The sequence below is a fragment of the Condylostylus longicornis genome, unplaced genomic scaffold (assembly GCF_029603195.1).
Source record: "Condylostylus longicornis isolate FDR11 unplaced genomic scaffold, ASM2960319v2 ptg000048l, whole genome shotgun sequence".
Classification (NCBI taxonomy): domain Eukaryota; kingdom Metazoa; phylum Arthropoda; class Insecta; order Diptera; family Dolichopodidae; genus Condylostylus; species Condylostylus longicornis.
In genome coordinates, this window is record NW_026578017.1 from 15,117,501 (window position 1) to 15,134,675 (window position 17,175).

At 26.7% G+C, this 17,175-nt stretch overlaps 4 protein-coding genes across 11 annotated transcripts in view; 1 reads left to right on the top strand and 3 right to left on the bottom strand.

The window, feature by feature from the left end:
* LOC129610770 (uncharacterized) overlaps positions 1–944 on the bottom strand; it is a 6,822-nt gene extending 5,878 nt beyond the window's left edge. Inside the window, exons 1-2 of the mRNA XM_055523479.1 lie at positions 758–944; positions 1–358 (exon numbers count right to left, since the gene is read on the bottom strand). The exon at positions 1–358 is cut by the window's left edge and continues 171 nt beyond it. Coding sequence (XP_055379454.1) covers positions 1–358; positions 758–790 — 391 coding nt within the window. The 5' untranslated portion in view covers positions 791–944. The remainder of the gene's footprint in view (positions 359–757) is intronic.
* Positions 945–2,412: 1,468 nt separating this feature from the next.
* On the bottom strand, positions 2,413–4,911 carry LOC129610771 (splicing factor Cactin). The gene is made up of 3 exons (XM_055523480.1): positions 4,777–4,911; positions 2,815–4,720; positions 2,413–2,745 (listed from the first exon to the last, which is right to left on the bottom strand). The coding sequence occupies exons 1-3, from the start codon at positions 4,794–4,796 to the stop codon at positions 2,557–2,559; spliced, it is 2,115 nt and encodes a 704-aa protein (XP_055379455.1). The 5' UTR covers positions 4,797–4,911; the 3' UTR covers positions 2,413–2,556.
* A 1,240-nt stretch (positions 4,912–6,151) lies between these two features.
* Positions 6,152–10,629, top strand: LOC129610906 (uncharacterized). 5 transcript variants are annotated; one of them, XM_055523701.1, is made up of 8 exons: positions 6,152–7,280; positions 7,334–8,283; positions 8,335–8,548; positions 8,612–8,836; positions 8,895–9,864; positions 9,979–10,124; positions 10,185–10,355; positions 10,409–10,629. In XM_055523701.1, the coding sequence occupies exons 1-8, from the start codon at positions 6,301–6,303 to the stop codon at positions 10,560–10,562; spliced, it is 3,810 nt and encodes a 1,269-aa protein (XP_055379676.1). In that variant the 5' UTR covers positions 6,152–6,300; the 3' UTR covers positions 10,563–10,629. The 5 variants fall into 5 exon arrangements, with proteins under 5 accessions (XP_055379676.1, XP_055379677.1, XP_055379674.1 ...); XM_055523702.1 differs by having other exon boundaries at positions 6,152–7,087; positions 7,202–7,280; positions 8,895–10,124; XM_055523699.1 differs by having other exon boundaries at positions 8,895–10,124.
* An 868-nt stretch (positions 10,630–11,497) lies between these two features.
* LOC129611040 (uncharacterized) overlaps positions 11,498–17,175 on the bottom strand; it is a 76,110-nt gene continuing 70,432 nt past the window's right edge. For all 4 annotated transcript variants that reach the window (XM_055523955.1, XM_055523954.1, XM_055523953.1 and 1 more), the window contains exons 6-16: positions 14,541–15,745; positions 14,316–14,444; positions 13,988–14,237; positions 13,766–13,924; positions 13,570–13,697; positions 13,463–13,514; positions 13,273–13,387; positions 12,730–13,215; positions 12,376–12,656; positions 11,728–12,235; positions 11,498–11,644 (exon numbers count right to left, since the gene is read on the bottom strand). In XM_055523955.1, coding sequence (XP_055379930.1) covers positions 11,568–11,644; positions 11,728–12,235; positions 12,376–12,656; positions 12,730–13,215; positions 13,273–13,387; positions 13,463–13,514; positions 13,570–13,697; positions 13,766–13,924; positions 13,988–14,237; positions 14,316–14,444; positions 14,541–15,745 — 3,390 coding nt within the window. In that variant the 3' untranslated portion in view covers positions 11,498–11,567. The remainder of the gene's footprint in view (positions 11,645–11,727; positions 12,236–12,375; positions 12,657–12,729; positions 13,216–13,272; positions 13,388–13,462; positions 13,515–13,569; positions 13,698–13,765; positions 13,925–13,987; positions 14,238–14,315; positions 14,445–14,540; positions 15,746–17,175) is intronic.

Consider the following 17,175-nt stretch of genomic DNA (forward strand, 5'->3'; position numbering starts at 1 on the left):
ATGAATCTGGTAATTCTTCTTTGCACATAATTTTTTCAAAATTCTGATTTAAATCAGATGCACCTGCAGCATTTAATCTTAACGGTTGCCTACTATTATTAATATTATTTGTATTATTATGGAAGCCTTTTATACTACTACTACTACTACTATTGCCACTGCCACTGCTTGTTTTTTGTTTTTGTAATTGATGGTGTTGTTGTTGACGACTGAGTGCCAATTCTTTGGCATAATAATCGCGTTTAATTTGTTCACAGGATTCACGAAATTTTGTTTTCATTAAAGCCAATACATAATTGATTGCTTCAATGCACTCCTGTTGAGATAAATCTTCTAAAATCTCGAAAGCTCTATCAACCTAGAAATAAAAAATTCAAGAAAAGAAAATTTTAATTCAAATAAAGAAAATTTCTCCTATAAGAATTTTCAGCATTTCTTAACTATGGTGTTGTCCAATATGTACCAAATGTCATAAATTAAATAATTAAAAATGGGGGACAAGCAATAGGAAAAAAAATTAAGAACAAGCTTTAAATTAAAATATTAAAGGTTATTAAATTCGCATTTTGGCGTTCATTTTCATAAAAAAATTCAAAAGTAGCATTACAATTCTCTTTTCATTTAGAACCATACGCTTTCATATTTATTGTAAAAAAACCCCCATTGAAAATGAATTCCATTATTATAAATGGTTTTCGTTGGGATTGGTGGCCCAAAAAGAAAAAAAAAACCAAAAGAAAAAGGAAAAAATTCTTACCAGTAGCTTGAAATCCAGTAGCTTTTTGTCCATTTTGATAGCATAGCTATTGTTTTTATTAAAAACTTTATATTAATTTACAATTTATTAATTTTTAATTTACCAATTATATTATTTATTCGAGAGAAAATTAAAACTAAAACACTATTTTTTAGTTTTCCTTTTGACATAAATTATTATTTTCTAATTTAGCTGTCAACTGAGTGAGGGAAGCCATGTCAAAATAAGCCGAAACCAATAGCATATCAGTGACGCTTTCTATTTGACGCTTTAACTTTCTTGTAAGCCATATCAATTTTTACGGCAACTTGACGAACTATAAAATCGGGAGGGAATTTAGGAGCTTCGTTAAAAAAAATAAAAGTTTGAATATTTTATGGTGGCCGTTTTGACTGCTGTTTATGTAATAGATTGAACATTTGATGTAATTTTGAAATAACAATGTTTTACAAAAAGCAAACTGAAAAAAGTTTGCTAAAAAAATAAAATCTAAAAAAATGTAGTCTATTTAACCAAAAAATTTTCGATTTTGATTTGGCATAATATTTTTTGAAAATATTAATCATAATGTTGTTTTAATTTAGCTAAGACATGAACCAAAATCATATTAATTTTTAATTGAAATTGTCAGACACAATATTCTGCTTTAGGTTGAAAATGTTAAAATGGTATGAATTTAAACAATTCGTTTAAGGGCCAATATTAAACTTGCCACCTTTGAGATATACAAAACGGCCACAAAAAAATCAATCATAATGTAATTATCTTTCTAATTTATTTATTAAAAAAACACAATACTTTATTTTAACACATTAATTAATTGTGCGTAAAATTTAGGTAACAATAAAACAAAATTTCAATTAAAAGAAACAATTATGATTAACAGGAATATAAAAAATATAATACATGCATATATCTAAGTAGTTTAATTATTAAGTCTTTGATTGTAAATTTGTACTATTTGTCATTTTTAGCAGCTTTTGTTAGTTCTTTATTTGAAGAAATAAATTCAACAAATTGGGCACATTTTAAACTGAAGTTAAAATGAACCAATAGTTCAGTTTTAATTAAAGAAACAAGAATTCTACGGATGACATAAAAAATTTAAAATATACCAGTGTTGCTACTCTAAAAGAAATTTATTGTGTTGCTAATTAGAAAGAAAAAATAAGAATGTATAAGTGTAGTTTCAGAATATATGCAAAAAATTTCCAATTTTTTTTAGAGCTGCAATTAATTAAAAATATTTTATTTTTAAAAACAGAACAATGGGTGTTGCGTTCCGTGTATGATCGGTACACGGGATATTCAACTCTAAAACTGGTCTGTCCCGACAAAAACGGGAAGGTCGGCAAGTCTAACTCAGACAGACATGAATTAAAAAATTTTGCAATTACGACTTTACTCAAATAGATTGCGTTAATTAAAAATCCCTTGAATGTAAACCTATGAAATACAAACAAGCAATCAAACAGTTGAAAAACTAAAAATTGCACGTCTGCGCCGCCCTTAGAACGCAACTTGATATACATATTTATGCATATTTAGGCCATGATATGTGATATTTTGGTTTACAGAACAATCTTACTGTAATAGTAAGTCGATAAATTAATATATTGTAAGTCGTAAGTTAATAAATCAAAAAAAAGTACTAATGTATTTTATTTGTAATTTTAATTCACGAATATTCTAAATGTTTTTTTACCTAAAACCTAACATTTTCTTGCCATAACTACGAAATTAAAATACTAATATAAATATATGCATGTGTATAAAAATTCTAATAATAATAAACATTTTTATCTTCTGTAACGATATCTCTTGAAGTGGAACCATAACTGAAAAATATTATTGTGAAACTGACATCGAAATCCTCTTTTGTAACTGAATTCCCATTCTCGATTGACTATTTTAAAGGCAATATCTTCGTATGGTGGCCCAGCATGAAATCTTAAAACGGCAAAATCTTTATTATCAGCACAAGGTGTCTGCAAATAGAAAATTAACGTTATTAAACATATCAAAAAGTTTTTTACTTATTCAATTTCTAAACTTACCAAAAAATATTGTGGTGTAGAGTTTTTTTCAATTAAATCTGGATAGAAAATATTAAACTTGTATCCTTGTACAATTTTTGGTGGTGGGTTATCCATATCATAATGAGTTTGATTATATTTGTTCCATTCAAAACCTGTGTGAACTCTGTTAAAATATCTTGGCTTTCTTGGCCTGTATTTATCAGACCAAAGGTAAACTTGGGAATCTAATTCCGTTTCAACGGAAAACTCAACTTCGTCGTCATTCATTCCTTTTCTGGCTTCCCTTTGTAAAAGAAGTTCTTCTTTAGTATACTCTTGCTCTTCTTCATCAGCTTTGATCAAACGGTATCTTAATTTTTCCAAATTTTTTTCATCTTGTTCTTCAGTCATAATTTGAATATTATCATCTATTTCGGATTTAGTCAAGTATTTGGGACTGTAACTTCCTTCATCATATGTTTGGAAACAGGACTCTAATATATCTTGAGCGTTCTCTTCCTCAGATTTACCATGATTACCTATTTCCGAATTGCCACTTATTCCTCTACTATGTTGGCTTGAATCATCAGCGTCATCAATATTTTCTGTTTTAATGCAAATATTAGAAATTTGATCGGATGGTTGGTTATCAAGTACACTGTCTCCACTTTTCAATAATTCCAATTTTTGTTTTAGGTTTTCTTGGTGTTTATCTTTTAGTCGGGCTCTGGCCATATGTGCTTTTAATTGTGATAGTAGACTCTCCCAATAACTTATGTCAACACCTTCAGCTTTGCCTGAAATTTTTGCTTCTATCTTCTTTTTAAGTTCCTCAAGTTGATTGGTAGTTTTTCCGCGAAATATGTTTGCAACATCTTTAGCAACACTTTGATGAATTCCTTCACGTCTTCCTACTTTAGCGTGATATTCTCCTCCTAACTCTAATTTTTTTAATTTTTGTAATTCATCTTCCACAATTGTAGTCATATCTTCCCAAAATTCAGAGTTTTTTCCCTTTTCCAGCTCAATATATACTCTTATGTCAACTAACAAATCTTCCAAATCCGAAACACCAAGTCCATTCAGAAAAGTATAAGGCTCGTGCATTTGCATTTCAATTGTTTCCTCCAAATTTGAGTTGGATATATATTGAGCTAATAAATCGATTGGTTTTGCTCTACCGTCCTGAATGCGAATTTTACTTCTTAACCTTGCTTGTTCAAGATGAAACTGATCCTCTTGACGCTCCCATTCTTCAAATTGTGCCGCTTCTTTTGTTCTTTGCTGCAGTATCAGTTCTTCTTCCCTCTTTTGTCTTTCTAATTCTCTTTCAATTCTACGTTTCTTTACTTTTTCTAATTCTAATCTATTTTCCAATTGTTTCCTCCGATTTAAAGCTTCCACTGCTTCAGGAGCTACATTGTCGAGACCTTCTTTTTCCAGTTTTTTATGCCATACAAAAGTTGACGTTAAATGAGCATCACCAAATGGATTATCTTGGTTAGTATAATGTTGATATTCATTATCCCATCCCATACGTTCTCTACGTTTTGCTTCTTTCATTTGCTTTTCACGTAAACGCCTTGCTCGTTTTTCTTCTGGTGTTTCCTTCGCTTTCATATCCTCTCTCGCCCGTTTGCGATCTATGGCTTGCTGAACACGTTTTTCTTCTAACATTTTTAACAATTTGTATGATTTATTGCTAGCATCTGAAGATGAAGATGAAGTCGATTTCCTACGACTACTTAAACTATGTTTATATTGCTCTTTTTCTTTTTTTGAATGACGAGATTTTTCACGGTCACGGCCTCGTGAGGAGCTTCTTTCCTTTCTGTCTTTGTGCTTCAATTTTTTTTTGCTCACAGATTTGTTTTCGTGTTTTTCATTATTCTGAGTTGTATTTGAGTCACTCGAATCGTTTGCTGAAGAATCGTGTTTTTTCGAACTGTGTGCAAAAACTAATTTAAGTTTTTCTTCTTTAATAAAGTTTTCAATACTTACTGTTTTTTATGTTTGCCCATTACAATACTTTTAAAAATATAATTACTCCTATGATTTATTTATAATTTATAAAACGTTTCCCTTTTATTTCCTATATTTGTTATTCAATTTAATTTACCTTGTTTTTAACCTGGCATCAATATGACCTCAAATGACACAAAATAAAACAATCTGACGTTTATATGTAAAATGTAAATAGCAGCCCTGTTCACAAAACAAATGCATTAAGTTCAAAAAAATAAGTTTGTGAACAGTTTTAAATATGACACTACACTTATGAAATTGTGCTCTAACTGTAATCTTTAAATTGTGGAATTTAAATCAAATATTTTTGAGTTGTAGATAAATACATATAATGCTTTGAAATGCTGGTACGATTAAATAATTTTCCATATTAGGGAGCAGAAACTGGCTTGTTTCTTAATTTTTAGATTTATAATGATGGACAAGGCAGATTATCAGCAAAGTTGGTTTTTTCTCCTTATACAATTTAAAACTTTTATGCAAATTATTTAATATGTAAATTTTATGACTTTGTCAATTAGTCAAAGTTAGTTTGTACATATATTTTGAAAATAACGAAAAGAATTTTTTTTTAGTTTTGGTATGTACGTATGTAGGTATAAAAAATTTTGTGGCATTTGATTTATTATAGTTTTATAACATAAAATTTTACATATTGACAGTGTAAGAAATATAACACGAGTAATGCATTTAACTGCGCCCTCATTGAGGGTGTTTTCATTTTCTCAAAGATTGAATCTGGTCAGATTCAGAGTTGTGAAAGCACGTTCTGATTAAATAGAAATTTTGTTTTTGTTGTGATGCGACCATATCTAAGGTTTTTCTGAAAGAATTCAAATTTTTAGCTTTGAACTGACGAAAAAATCGAAATCGCCCAAAATGATGAGCGTTTTAACTAATAAATTAGTAGAGTTTTATTAGGTAAAAATGAAAAAATAACTTAGATAAATATTAAAATTCAGAATTGGCTTTAATATTATTAACTCCAACCTTGGACTTGTTTGAAATTGTTACAATGATTAAAAAAAATATTTCGAGTAAATGAAACCAAATATTTTACATAAAACATATTGCCCTTTTTAATTTAATGCAATTCTTAAAAAGCCTACATAAAATGTTTAAGCGCATAGAACTTCAATTCCATTAAGATTAAAGTACCTATTTCTCTGTTCTTTTCTTAATTTTGTGCTTACAATTCGTGGTAACATAAACTCGCTAAAAAAAGCTTCAACATATACTGGCAACTTCATTCGAATATAGAAATGAGTTTTACATTCTTGTTTTGTATTAATATGTCAATGTCAAAGCTTCTCCCAAATTCAATTTGTTTTGAATTATGTTTTTGTGATAGATAAACATATCAAATTTGTTTTTTTTTACCTGTTGGTATTTAAAATGTGCAAGAAGTTCTTTTTAAAAGGCAATAAAATATAATTATTTTTGATATTTTTAAATCCAATTTTTAATAAATACACATAAAATATTTTGCCATTGTTAAGTATGGAAGAAAGTATTAAATTAGTGCTTTTAAAACTGAAAGAGCTCGACGATTTGGCTTTAACGTGCTATGAGTATTATTTAATAAAGGATATTGAAAATGAATTATTATTTAATGTAGATGAATTATATAAAGTTCTGGAATCGAATTTCGAAAAAATGCTTGATGAGAACGTTTTGAAGAAGGTGCTATCGATATTGCATTATACAATTAGTCGCAGTTCAATTACGGAGGAAATTTTACTAAATGGAGAAAAATTTTTCAACAGAATAACGAATAAATATTCAAAAGAAGAAAAATGCAAAAGTTTAATATTTGAACTTCTACACCAATATCTTGTTACAATTCTAAACTCAAACCGCATTTATATGAAAACTTTACCTAATTTTAATATAATTAACGTGTATTCAGATATTAAGTTGGTTCGTCAACGTAGTCGAATTTGTTTAGAATTATTGGTTACCATATGTTCAAATGCAGATATGTTAATTAAAATGATCGATCTCGATAATGTACACTTTGGAGAATTTTTTACGCACTTTATTAGAATTATTCTTAAGGAAGATCATTTTTACAAAACTGAAAATTTTTGGAAAATTTGCCTTCACAATTTGTTACATGGAAATCGAAAATTTGCGATTTATTGGCTGAAAGTTTGCATTGAAGAACTTGAATCTTCACAGCCTGATGACTTTATTGTTCCAAATTTTTTTATATTATCGAAATGTGAAGCAAAAGAAATTATCAACTCCTGGTATTTATTCTTAACTATTTTGGAGAGTTTAGATGGTAAACAATCTCATTTGATTTTACCTTCTTTAGAAAATTTAAAAAAACTTAAAATTTTTGGGATATGGAATAACTTCATTATTTGTGAAATAATGAAACATACAAATACATTAGTTTTGAAATGGGCAGCCAATTTTGTATTAAAACATTACACATGTAAAGATTTCACTTGTTTAGATAAATATTTAGATGGGTAAATATTAAAAGATAATCTTTTTTTTAAATTTCTTAAATTTTAATTTTTAGTTTGAAGTCACTTAGCATTGTTGTGGGAGCATTTAATAACACGTTTTTGTATTATGGTGATGATGCATTGCAAGCGAATGATTTTACAAAATTCATTGAAAAAGATCCACTAAAATTTTTATTAGTCCTTGTTGATATCAACTGGAAGTCAATTCCCTTATTTGTTTTAATACAATCCCTAAACATTTTAGACAAAATTTTAATCAAAAACCTGGAGTCTAATGGATCAATTGCAAATTTAGACTTCTTATTAAAATTAGCTGGTAATGTCCGAAGAATAGAAAATAAAATAATAAGATCAGAAATACGCAAGAACTTTTTTAACATTTTTACGGAACAAATAGAGACTTTAAAAGCAGAAAACTTTTTTAAGTTAATGGAATTATTGTTCAATGATAACGAAGAAAAATCAGAAAATGATATAATTTTTTTGGAGAGAAAAATAAAACAAATGAATTTGGAAAATGTTAGTATTTCATTTGAGTTTTTAAAAAGTTTGTTGGTGCTGCATTTTAGATTTGATGAACGTACTGTTTCTAAAATTGTTAGAAATATTTTATTAAATCGCTGTATGAATGATATTCTTAAAATTCTTCCTTCCTTTAATCACTGTTCACAGAAAGATTTGATTGATGTTGTAAAACTTAAGTTACTAGATTATAACAATATGAAAGATATTGAATTCATGCTTGTATATTTGGAAATGTGCGAATCAACAAACGTTAACTTTAATATTGATGATGCGTATCATTTTGTCCTAAATGACTTTAATGAAATTGGGAGAAGCGATCTTAAGAATCATGTAAATTTTTGTATATTAAAACAAAATTTCGTTGATCTTGTTGCTAAAGGAGTTTTTGAAAGAAGTGAAGAAATATTGGTTCAAGCTAAGAAAAAAGCGGAAAGACAAGAGATTGACGAAACTTTTATTTTTGGTAGATTTACACTGGGTTTGTGTATATGAATATTTTTTACAATAAATTATTGTTTTTATTATTAAGATGTGAAACTGGATGTAGACGTTGAAATGCTTTTAAGTAAAGGTAGTTTTGAAACTATAAATGAGTTTTTGCAAAGAAAATTTTTATCGAAAACTTTCTTATGTTTCGACCACAAGGAGAGGAAAAAATGTTTTAATTTTCAGCTTCACAGACTAATTTTTCAAGAAATATTCACAAATTCAAAAAAAAATGGTTTTAAACATATCGAAAAAGCGTAAGATGATTACTTAAGCATTGAAATCTTAAAATTTTTTTGATGAATAATTTTCATTTTTAGATTGATTAACCTTATTCAGTTCATTTTGCCTGAATTTCCTGAAGTACTTAATTTGATTCTGAATATCGATCAATTTAATCATGAATATTATAAAGTGGTATTTTCTACGAAACTGGAAACTGTAAATTTAAATGCCGGTTTAAAAAAATTTTTCTCATCTGAAAAAGGATTCAGTATTCTTATAAGAGGTCTGACGTTTGGTGAGCCATTGATAGGAGAACCAAGGTACATCATTTTCAAAAAAGATATTTTCATTTTAATCAAATAAACGGATTTTTTTTAGAATCGAATATGAATATATAATAAAGAACAATCTATCAGGAATGCCGACATCTTCTTTAAAGATTAGATTATTGACTGCGAAACTAACAAAGCATCTAATTTGTAACATATTTAGTTTGCAGGAAACAATACAACTTAGAGATAAACTTCTAGTAGAAAGTGAAAATTTAAATAAAAAATCACGTTATTTTAAAAATTCTAAGCACCACAAGCTCAAATTACGGATAATCCAAGCATTGGCGCTATTATCATCTTTTCCAAATATTCCGAAAAACTATATTTGGACTGATCGATTTTTAATGTGTATATTTGAAGAAAATAACCAAACTGATGTTACTTACATTATGGAATTAGTTATAGCAAAAACAATATCATCTTCAAAACTATTTAACTTACTTGAAAACTGTTCAAATTTGCGCAATTCTGGAATTATTTCTTTATTTGCAATTTTATTTATACACTGTTTCAATTATATCAAAAGTAATGAAATTGATTTATTAAATCAAATTATTAAACTTATTTTACCTTGGAGTATGGGACAAAATTTTCATATTAGACTTTATGCACAAATAACGATATATAGTTTGATTAAATATTTTAAATTGGAGAATTACTATTTCCTATCAGAAACAATATTAGAAAGTTTAAAACAGGGAACTGCTGAGAAAAATTATAAAAAATTAAATTACGATTTTCGATTTCAGGAGCCAAATTTAGAAGAACTATTAAAGTTGCATGTTATCTATTTTGCTATTCCTCGTTTAAATCACACTGATCTTGATGAATGGTTCGACAAAGATTTTCAGGAGAATAATTTTAATATGTTTCATGAATTCTATGAAAAAGAAATAGTTAAACCACAGGAAGAGTTACTAATTATTCAAGAGAATGTGCAAAGAAAAATCAATCCTCTTATTCTGAATGAGAACGGTGACCCGTTTTTAAAGAAATCTACAGAAGTTACAAAAATGGTATTATGTACATACATTCATATATTACATATATATATATACATACATATGCATATTCTCTTTCATTGTGTATGTACACAAAAAGTAATCTGTTATATACATTTTTTTTCAAAGGATACCGATATGATTGTTGTAGCTAGTTTGATAGATAAGTTACCTAATTTAGGCGGAATAGCCAGAACTTGTGAGGTATTGGGTATAAAGCAATTAGCTATAAGTTCTTTGAAATATGCGGAAACAAAAGAGTTCAAAGGTTTAAGGTTAGTTTAAGAAGTATTAACATTTTAACTAATTTTTCTTTTTTAAAATTATATTTATAGTATGACTGCAGAGAAATGGTTAAATTTATTTGAATTGAAAACATGCAATATGCAAGATTTCCTTGTGCAAATGAAATCAAATGGTTATGATATTGTTGGTGCTGAACAAACTGCTAATTCAGAGAATTTTGTAAATTTTAATTTTCCTAAAAAAACAATTTTGCTACTTGGGTAATATTTTTTTTTCGTTTAAGACTTAAAAATAATGCTTTCCATTTTGTTAGGCATGAAAAAGAGGGGATACCAGCAAATTTAATCGCTTTTCTGGATTATGCAGTTGAAATACCTCAATTTGGTATGGTACGATCTCTGAATGTTCATGTAACTGGTGCTTTATTTATGTGGGAATATTGCAAACAACACATTATTAAGAAATGAAAATTTTTGTTTTAATATTTAATAATTTTTTTAACTAGTTTGAATTAATAAAAGTTGCATTTTTTAAAGTACACATTCCAAAATTAGTTCTTAAGATTTTAATGACTTCCTTTTTCTTGTAGCATTTATAATAATACAGATGAAATTTTGCAGCCTCTATAATAATTCTGATATTTATTTTTTTATGAATTTGTTTTGAATGTTTTCCATAGCCTTTGTTTTATTTTTTTATTAAAATTTCCTAAATTGCAAGTAAATTTCTTTGGATTTTTTAAAATGTCTAGAATTCGAGTTTCACAGAATTTCTACATTTTATTCATTTTAGAAATACAAACATATATAAAATTTATACATATATGTATGTATCTGCGATTTATTCCAATTTTTGAAACATGAATATGTTTTAGAAAAGAAAATATTTTATCGGAAATAAACGAAAAAAACTATTTTTCCGTGACTGCCTATCTACACTATTTTCTAAATGTAGGGAAATATAAGGGATAACAAATGAAAGATATTTTTTGCAAGATGGAAAAAGAAGAAGGGATAGGAAAATGAAAAGGACTTTAAGTCTTACTATAAACATGTCACGGGATAATAAAGATAGCCTGAGTTATGAATGGTATCTGTTATGGAACATTTTACAACGGATGTTTTGAAAACATTGCGTCTAAGAATGCTTTTATGTAGCAACGAAAGTTTTAAGGTATGCTACGAAGTTTTATTGAAAGCAGACAGTAATTTTTAACATTAATGTTTAACATTATAATTTAAGTTCCAAAAATGGTTTTAAGGTTTTTTTTTTGCATTTTTTTCTATAGGGTTTTTTTATCACCTCTGAATGAAAACATGGCTTCTTAATGTTTCGTACAATAGAAAATATGCCTTGAAGGATTAAAAAATTTTTTAATAAATTAGTGAAAATATGTATAAAATTTTATAAAAAAATTTATTAAGAATTTTTTTTTTCTTTTACAAAAAAGATGTATTTTTATTTTTCTATTATTAGTCCTTAGTCAGTTCATCTATTGAAATATGTATAGGGTCATCAAATTTTATATGATCATTCGAAATGGATTCGTCTAAAAATGAAAATGTGGATTTGTAATTAAAAACTACATAATTATTTTTATTTTAGGAGAAAATTTTTAAGAAAAAAGTTTACCTATTAAATTTTTGACTTCAAAACTTAAATTATCGATAATTTTATCTATAAACTGTTGTGTTACATTTTCTCTAATAATTATTGGCATAAAATAAATGTAATTTCGTTTTTCTCTTCTTAATTTTGCTAGTTCCTTATTAGTGTCATCAAGCTTTGCTATATTTGTTAAATCTCTTTTTCTTCTTCTTCTAAATAACGATAAATTCATATATGATTCAGTTAATGGTATTAAATTTGGACCAAATTCTAAACATTTTCCACTAATACAATATCTTTCACCATTGCCTGAACATTTTGTTCCAAATGGAAATAGACCATATTCACCATTAACTAAATAAAATCTGTGTCGTAATCTTTCATCTTGGCATGCAACTTTACAACTACGATCCGGATCTTTTTCACTTGGTGCAATTTGCATTCCAAAACCAGATAAACCTCTTACTTTAAGTTTATAACGACTACAAATATTTTTTGCGAATTCAGTTGTAGTTTGTAATTTATCACATGGCTATAAAGAAACAAACACAAATAAAAGTAAATAACTAACTTTAATTTGTTGAGTATTATGATAATTAAGAAAATAATTAATGAAACGTGAATTTTCATTTTTAATAATAATTATGTATGCAAAATTGTTATAAAATTTACTTTAATTCTTGGTGAACATAATTGTATATTATTGGTATGATTTGTTTTTGATTGTACAACTTGTACACCTTTTGCACGATCCATACAACTAAAATGACATCCAGATTTTACCATCCATTCATTTTCCATTATTTGTAACCGAATACGTGCTGGTGGTTCTTGAACTGGTTGATCCGATTCATATTTCCATCGCGAGTATGATGTTGATGTATCCGATTTTTTATTTATATTATTTTTTGATAATGCTGATGAAGTTTCGTGAGGATTTCGATATTTATTTTCTAAAATCAAGATTTAAATTATATTGAATTTAATTTCCTTAATTAACAATTTATTATTTGATTTTTATGTTACCATAATTATAACTATTTGCTTTGTAATTACTATTTGAATTACGTAAGATTTCTCTACTTAAATTATCTTCAGTATTACTTTTTTGATTGGTGTTATAATTACTATTATTGATCTTATTATCGTTATTATTATTGTTAAAATGTTTGTAATTCTCATTAACTTTCATCATAATACTCTTATAATCACGTTCATTGTCTTTATATATATTATTGCTATTAATTTTATTATAGATCTCATTATTGTTACTTGATTTTATATCATCAGCCTTTAAAAGTGTATTTTGTGGACAGAATTTCGGTTCTACTTTGTATAAATTATTTGTTGAATTATCACATGAAAATCTTTCACAACGTCCGTTTATGCAGTAACCAATATCAGATGGAGCGAATTTTTTATTTTGACATGTAGTTCCATCGGGAAAAGTCCAACTACGAGATTTTGTTGAATTAATTTTAGTTTTACAAAATACTTTGCATGAATCTTCGGCTAAAAAAAAAAATATTTAAAATTTAATTTACTTTTAATTAAAATTATAATCACAACCATTGTCTCCAAGAATTTGTAATCCATGACCAATGATATCGTTATCAAATTTTGTAGCCCTTTCGCATATTTGAGTAGCAAATTCTTGTATAGTAGTTTTGTCAATTGTATAACACTGAAACGATATTTTAAATGATTTAATTCAACTTCAAATAATTTTGGTAATTGAATTGTAATTAAACGAAAATACCTGCTTCGCTACGCACGTTTCATATTTTCTATTTTGACCAGAACATCTTCTTCTACAAATATTAAATAAATTATCATATTGTTCAAAAGTTGAAATTCAATATTTACTTATAATCTAAGCAGGTCCTAGTAAATATTCTTAATCCAGTGCTACCTTCTCTTAATCTTCCTGAAGGTCCATATAAACAACCTGAAGCACATTCTGTTGGATGACTCCATTCACTCCATATCGCTGGCTAAATTAAAAAAAAAACGAACAAAAAAATTATAATATCGGAAAATAGAAATTTAATTATTAATTTACCTTGTCAAAATTGTACTGTCTTAAGCTCGCCATTTTTTTATTTTCTAAGAAACTAACTTTATCGACATGCTTCCTCGATGCATAATTTACCTTTGGATTTGGATATGGTCCAATAACTGTTGCATCATTTTTAGCAATACATATACCACTTCGACACCACTAAAAATTTATATTAAAATTTATTCATATGCTTAATTTAAACAAAAAATATACAAATTTTACCATCAGTTCTCCACATTCAGTTCCTTCTAAAGCTGGATGTGATGTCCATGTATATCGATCACGTTGGCAGTGTAAATCTCTACAAATATCAGTCAAAAGTTGCCTTCTCGCTCTTATACTATCTTTTCCATATTTTAACATACACTGTTGGTCAGCGTCAAATCTTTCACCTGGCAATATACCTTCTGCTGAATGATCTAAACTGTGACCGAATTGACCACGATCAAAAAGACATTTTGCTTGTGGTGCCCTATAATGGAAAAAAGTAAAAAAATAATTTAAAAATTTTCTAAATTTTTATGGTATTTTTAAATAAATCGTAACGTACTCTAAAAAGGCTTGTAAATAATTCCGGCTACATTTGGACCATGTAATTTTTCCGCTTCCCAAAGTCGGAGACATAATATATAAGCTTGGATCGCAATTATTTTCGCTTGTATCATGTCGCATTCCTAAGCTACAAAATAAAAACGAATAATAAAAAAAACCAAAGGTTAAAAAATTTTCACATTTTTGGTAATTTTTTTAAATTAAAATAAAAGAAAAAATTTACTTATGACCGATTTCATGTGCAACAACAAAGACACTCTCAAAATGTTTTCCTTCATTAATTGTACATGAAGATGTTGATGTACACATACCAGAAACTGGTGCTAAACCAACTACTTGACTACTTATTTTATTATTTTTACCAACAACATATAAATCCAAACCAGTTAATATCACAGCATGATCATAATGTACAACATCAGAATCTGATGTTGGATTTAATTTACGTTGCCACATACAAAAATTATTTAAATATATATCAATATCACTACTACGTCTCAATTCTTTTGGATCACTATGCAAGATTTCTAAACGTTTTAAAACAAAATTTATTTGATGACCTAATGATGGATGATGATATAATAATTGTACACCATTTATCATTGCCAACACGAAACGTATTAAATGACTTTCAGTATTTTTTGGAAAATTTCTTGCCATATGCTTAAAAAGATCACGATCAACAAAAATTGCTGTTTCAATATGTAAAACTTGTGGTGCTTTCCAACTATTGCCGGTATTTATACCGGTACCAACAGACGATGAAGCCGAATCAATATGTCGTCGAACTCTATATCGTTTCCACCAATGTTGATCATTATCTTTATTTAAAGTAGTAGATGTATCATAATCCAAAATGGTACGATTATAAGTTGAATTTATATGATTATTATAATTATAATTTTTATCACTTTTAAATCTTAAAAAATTTTGATCTTGATGATCATATGTTGAAAAATTATTATGGTTATTATTTTTTTTAAATTCATCATAATTATTATAATTTCTATTATTCTCTTTATTAAAATTTTTATAATTTATAGTTTTATTAATATTATTATTATGATTATAGTTATGTTTTTTTGCATAAATTTCATGTATCATAGATTTCTCGGTTGACCATAAAATATTTTCCGAATATTTATTATTTTTTTGCGGATTCTCATTTAATAAATCTGTGGCAATTTTAATATTAGTGGCAGTGTTAATTTCATTAAAACTATCAATCTCCGGTTCAAAATGCTCCAAATTTATCATAGAATTTTTATCTTCATTGAATAATCTTTCATTTTGCAGTATTGATGATTTTCTTGTATTATTATTGTTTTTAATTGGTGTTGCTTCAAATATCACATGTGAATGACGACCAAAACGTTCTGGTAGGGGATGTATTAAAAAATCTTTTGAATTATAATGAAATACTCCTCTCTGCAATGATATATGAAATATATGTAGATTAAATGAGTTAATTAAAAATATTGCTTTTATTATTTTCTTGATACGTTTGAAAATTTTGTATTATTTTCTACAAAATATGTTTGTATATGTACACATAAATCAATATTGCACGAAATACAAAAGAAAAATATCTTAAAAAAAATGTTACTTGCATTGAATATGTTTTCCATTTGAATGCATTTTTTGAAAATTGTTAATTTAAAATACAATAAAAATGAAAACATTATCTATAATTTAATTTTAAAGTTTCTCTCTGAAGTCTTTTGATATTTTATGGTTTTTCTTTTAAAAAAAAATTTATATTTATTATATAAAAATATTTTCTTATTTATTAACAATATTTTCAAATATTTAAAATTTTTTTATTGAAAATTTCTGGTTTATTTCAAAAAATTTCATACTACTTTTAATTTTTGGAAATTATTCAACAAATTCCTTCAAGGGACCGAATTAAAATTGTGTGAATAGTAATGATTATTTGGCTTAATTATTGTAATTATCGTAAGTTCTACTGAAATGTTAATGAAATTTTACGTCATTTTTGCAAGCTATCTAAAATCTAAAAATTATTAGGTTTCCCTACTAAAGTTAATCCCTGATTTTATATAAAATAATTGTGTGTTAAACTAAGAATAAAAAAATTTTTTTAATTACGTTTCATTTCCATAAATTGTTTTTGCCTAGTGAGCGTATTCTTATATTTCAATTTGATATATGTATATATTATTGAAAAGTCAAACACTTATAAAATTGTGAAAATTTTCTGGCTGTTTATTGAGAGATCATAATACAATCAACAATACGTATATTTTCCCTCATTAATTGTACATGAAGATGTTGATGTACAAATACACATACAAAATTTAGAAAATTCTCTTTAATAAAATGTAGTAAATTTTTTAATTAATAACCTAAAATATTAAAGATTTTCATAAGCACAATAACAAAGTCCAAAATGCAATACTGCGAAAACATAATGTTTATGCAATATATTTTTGACTGTTCTGCAAAAGCAAAACAGTTTATAAGATTTAACTTTGCTGTTCATACTCCTACATAGCAATTCCATTACATTGCTGATAATTTAGCAATATTTACAAATTAAGAAGCTGGATTAGCAACATTTGTTTATGAAAATAAATATGACGCGGTTTTTACTATTACATAGCAATGTACGGTACTATTGCAATAGAGGTTTTCATAAACACAATACTGCAAAAAAATAATGTGATACATACGCAATATACTTTTAACAGTTGTATAAAAACTTTTGCTATTTTGAATTTTCAGTATTGTGTTCATGAACAAAAAATGTCGTTAGCAAAAAAAAATTTATTCATTTCGGCCAAACAGTGAAAAATTCTATTTCAGGAAAAATAAAAATTAAGAAAAACAAAAAA

Bases quoted from the DNA above. Each gene is read 5' to 3' on its own strand.
- LOC129610906 (XM_055523699.1), top strand. From the start codon at position 6,301: ATGGAAGAAAGTATTAAATTAGTGCTTTTAAAACTGAAAGAGCTCGAC. The intron at 7,281-7,333 runs GTAAATATTAAA...TTTAATTTTTAG, and splicing joins TTAGATAAATATTTAGATGG to TTTGAAGTCACTTAGCATTG. The intron at 8,284-8,334 runs GTTTGTGTATAT...TTTATTATTAAG, and splicing joins TTTTGGTAGATTTACACTGG to ATGTGAAACTGGATGTAGAC.
- LOC129610771 (XM_055523480.1), bottom strand. From the start codon at position 4,796: ATGGGCAAACATAAAAAACA. The intron at 4,721-4,776 runs GTAAGTATTGAA...TTTTGCACACAG, and splicing joins ATGGGCAAACATAAAAAACA to TTCGAAAAAACACGATTCTT. The intron at 2,746-2,814 runs GTAAGTTTAGAA...TTCTATTTGCAG, and splicing joins CTACACCACAATATTTTTTG to ACACCTTGTGCTGATAATAA.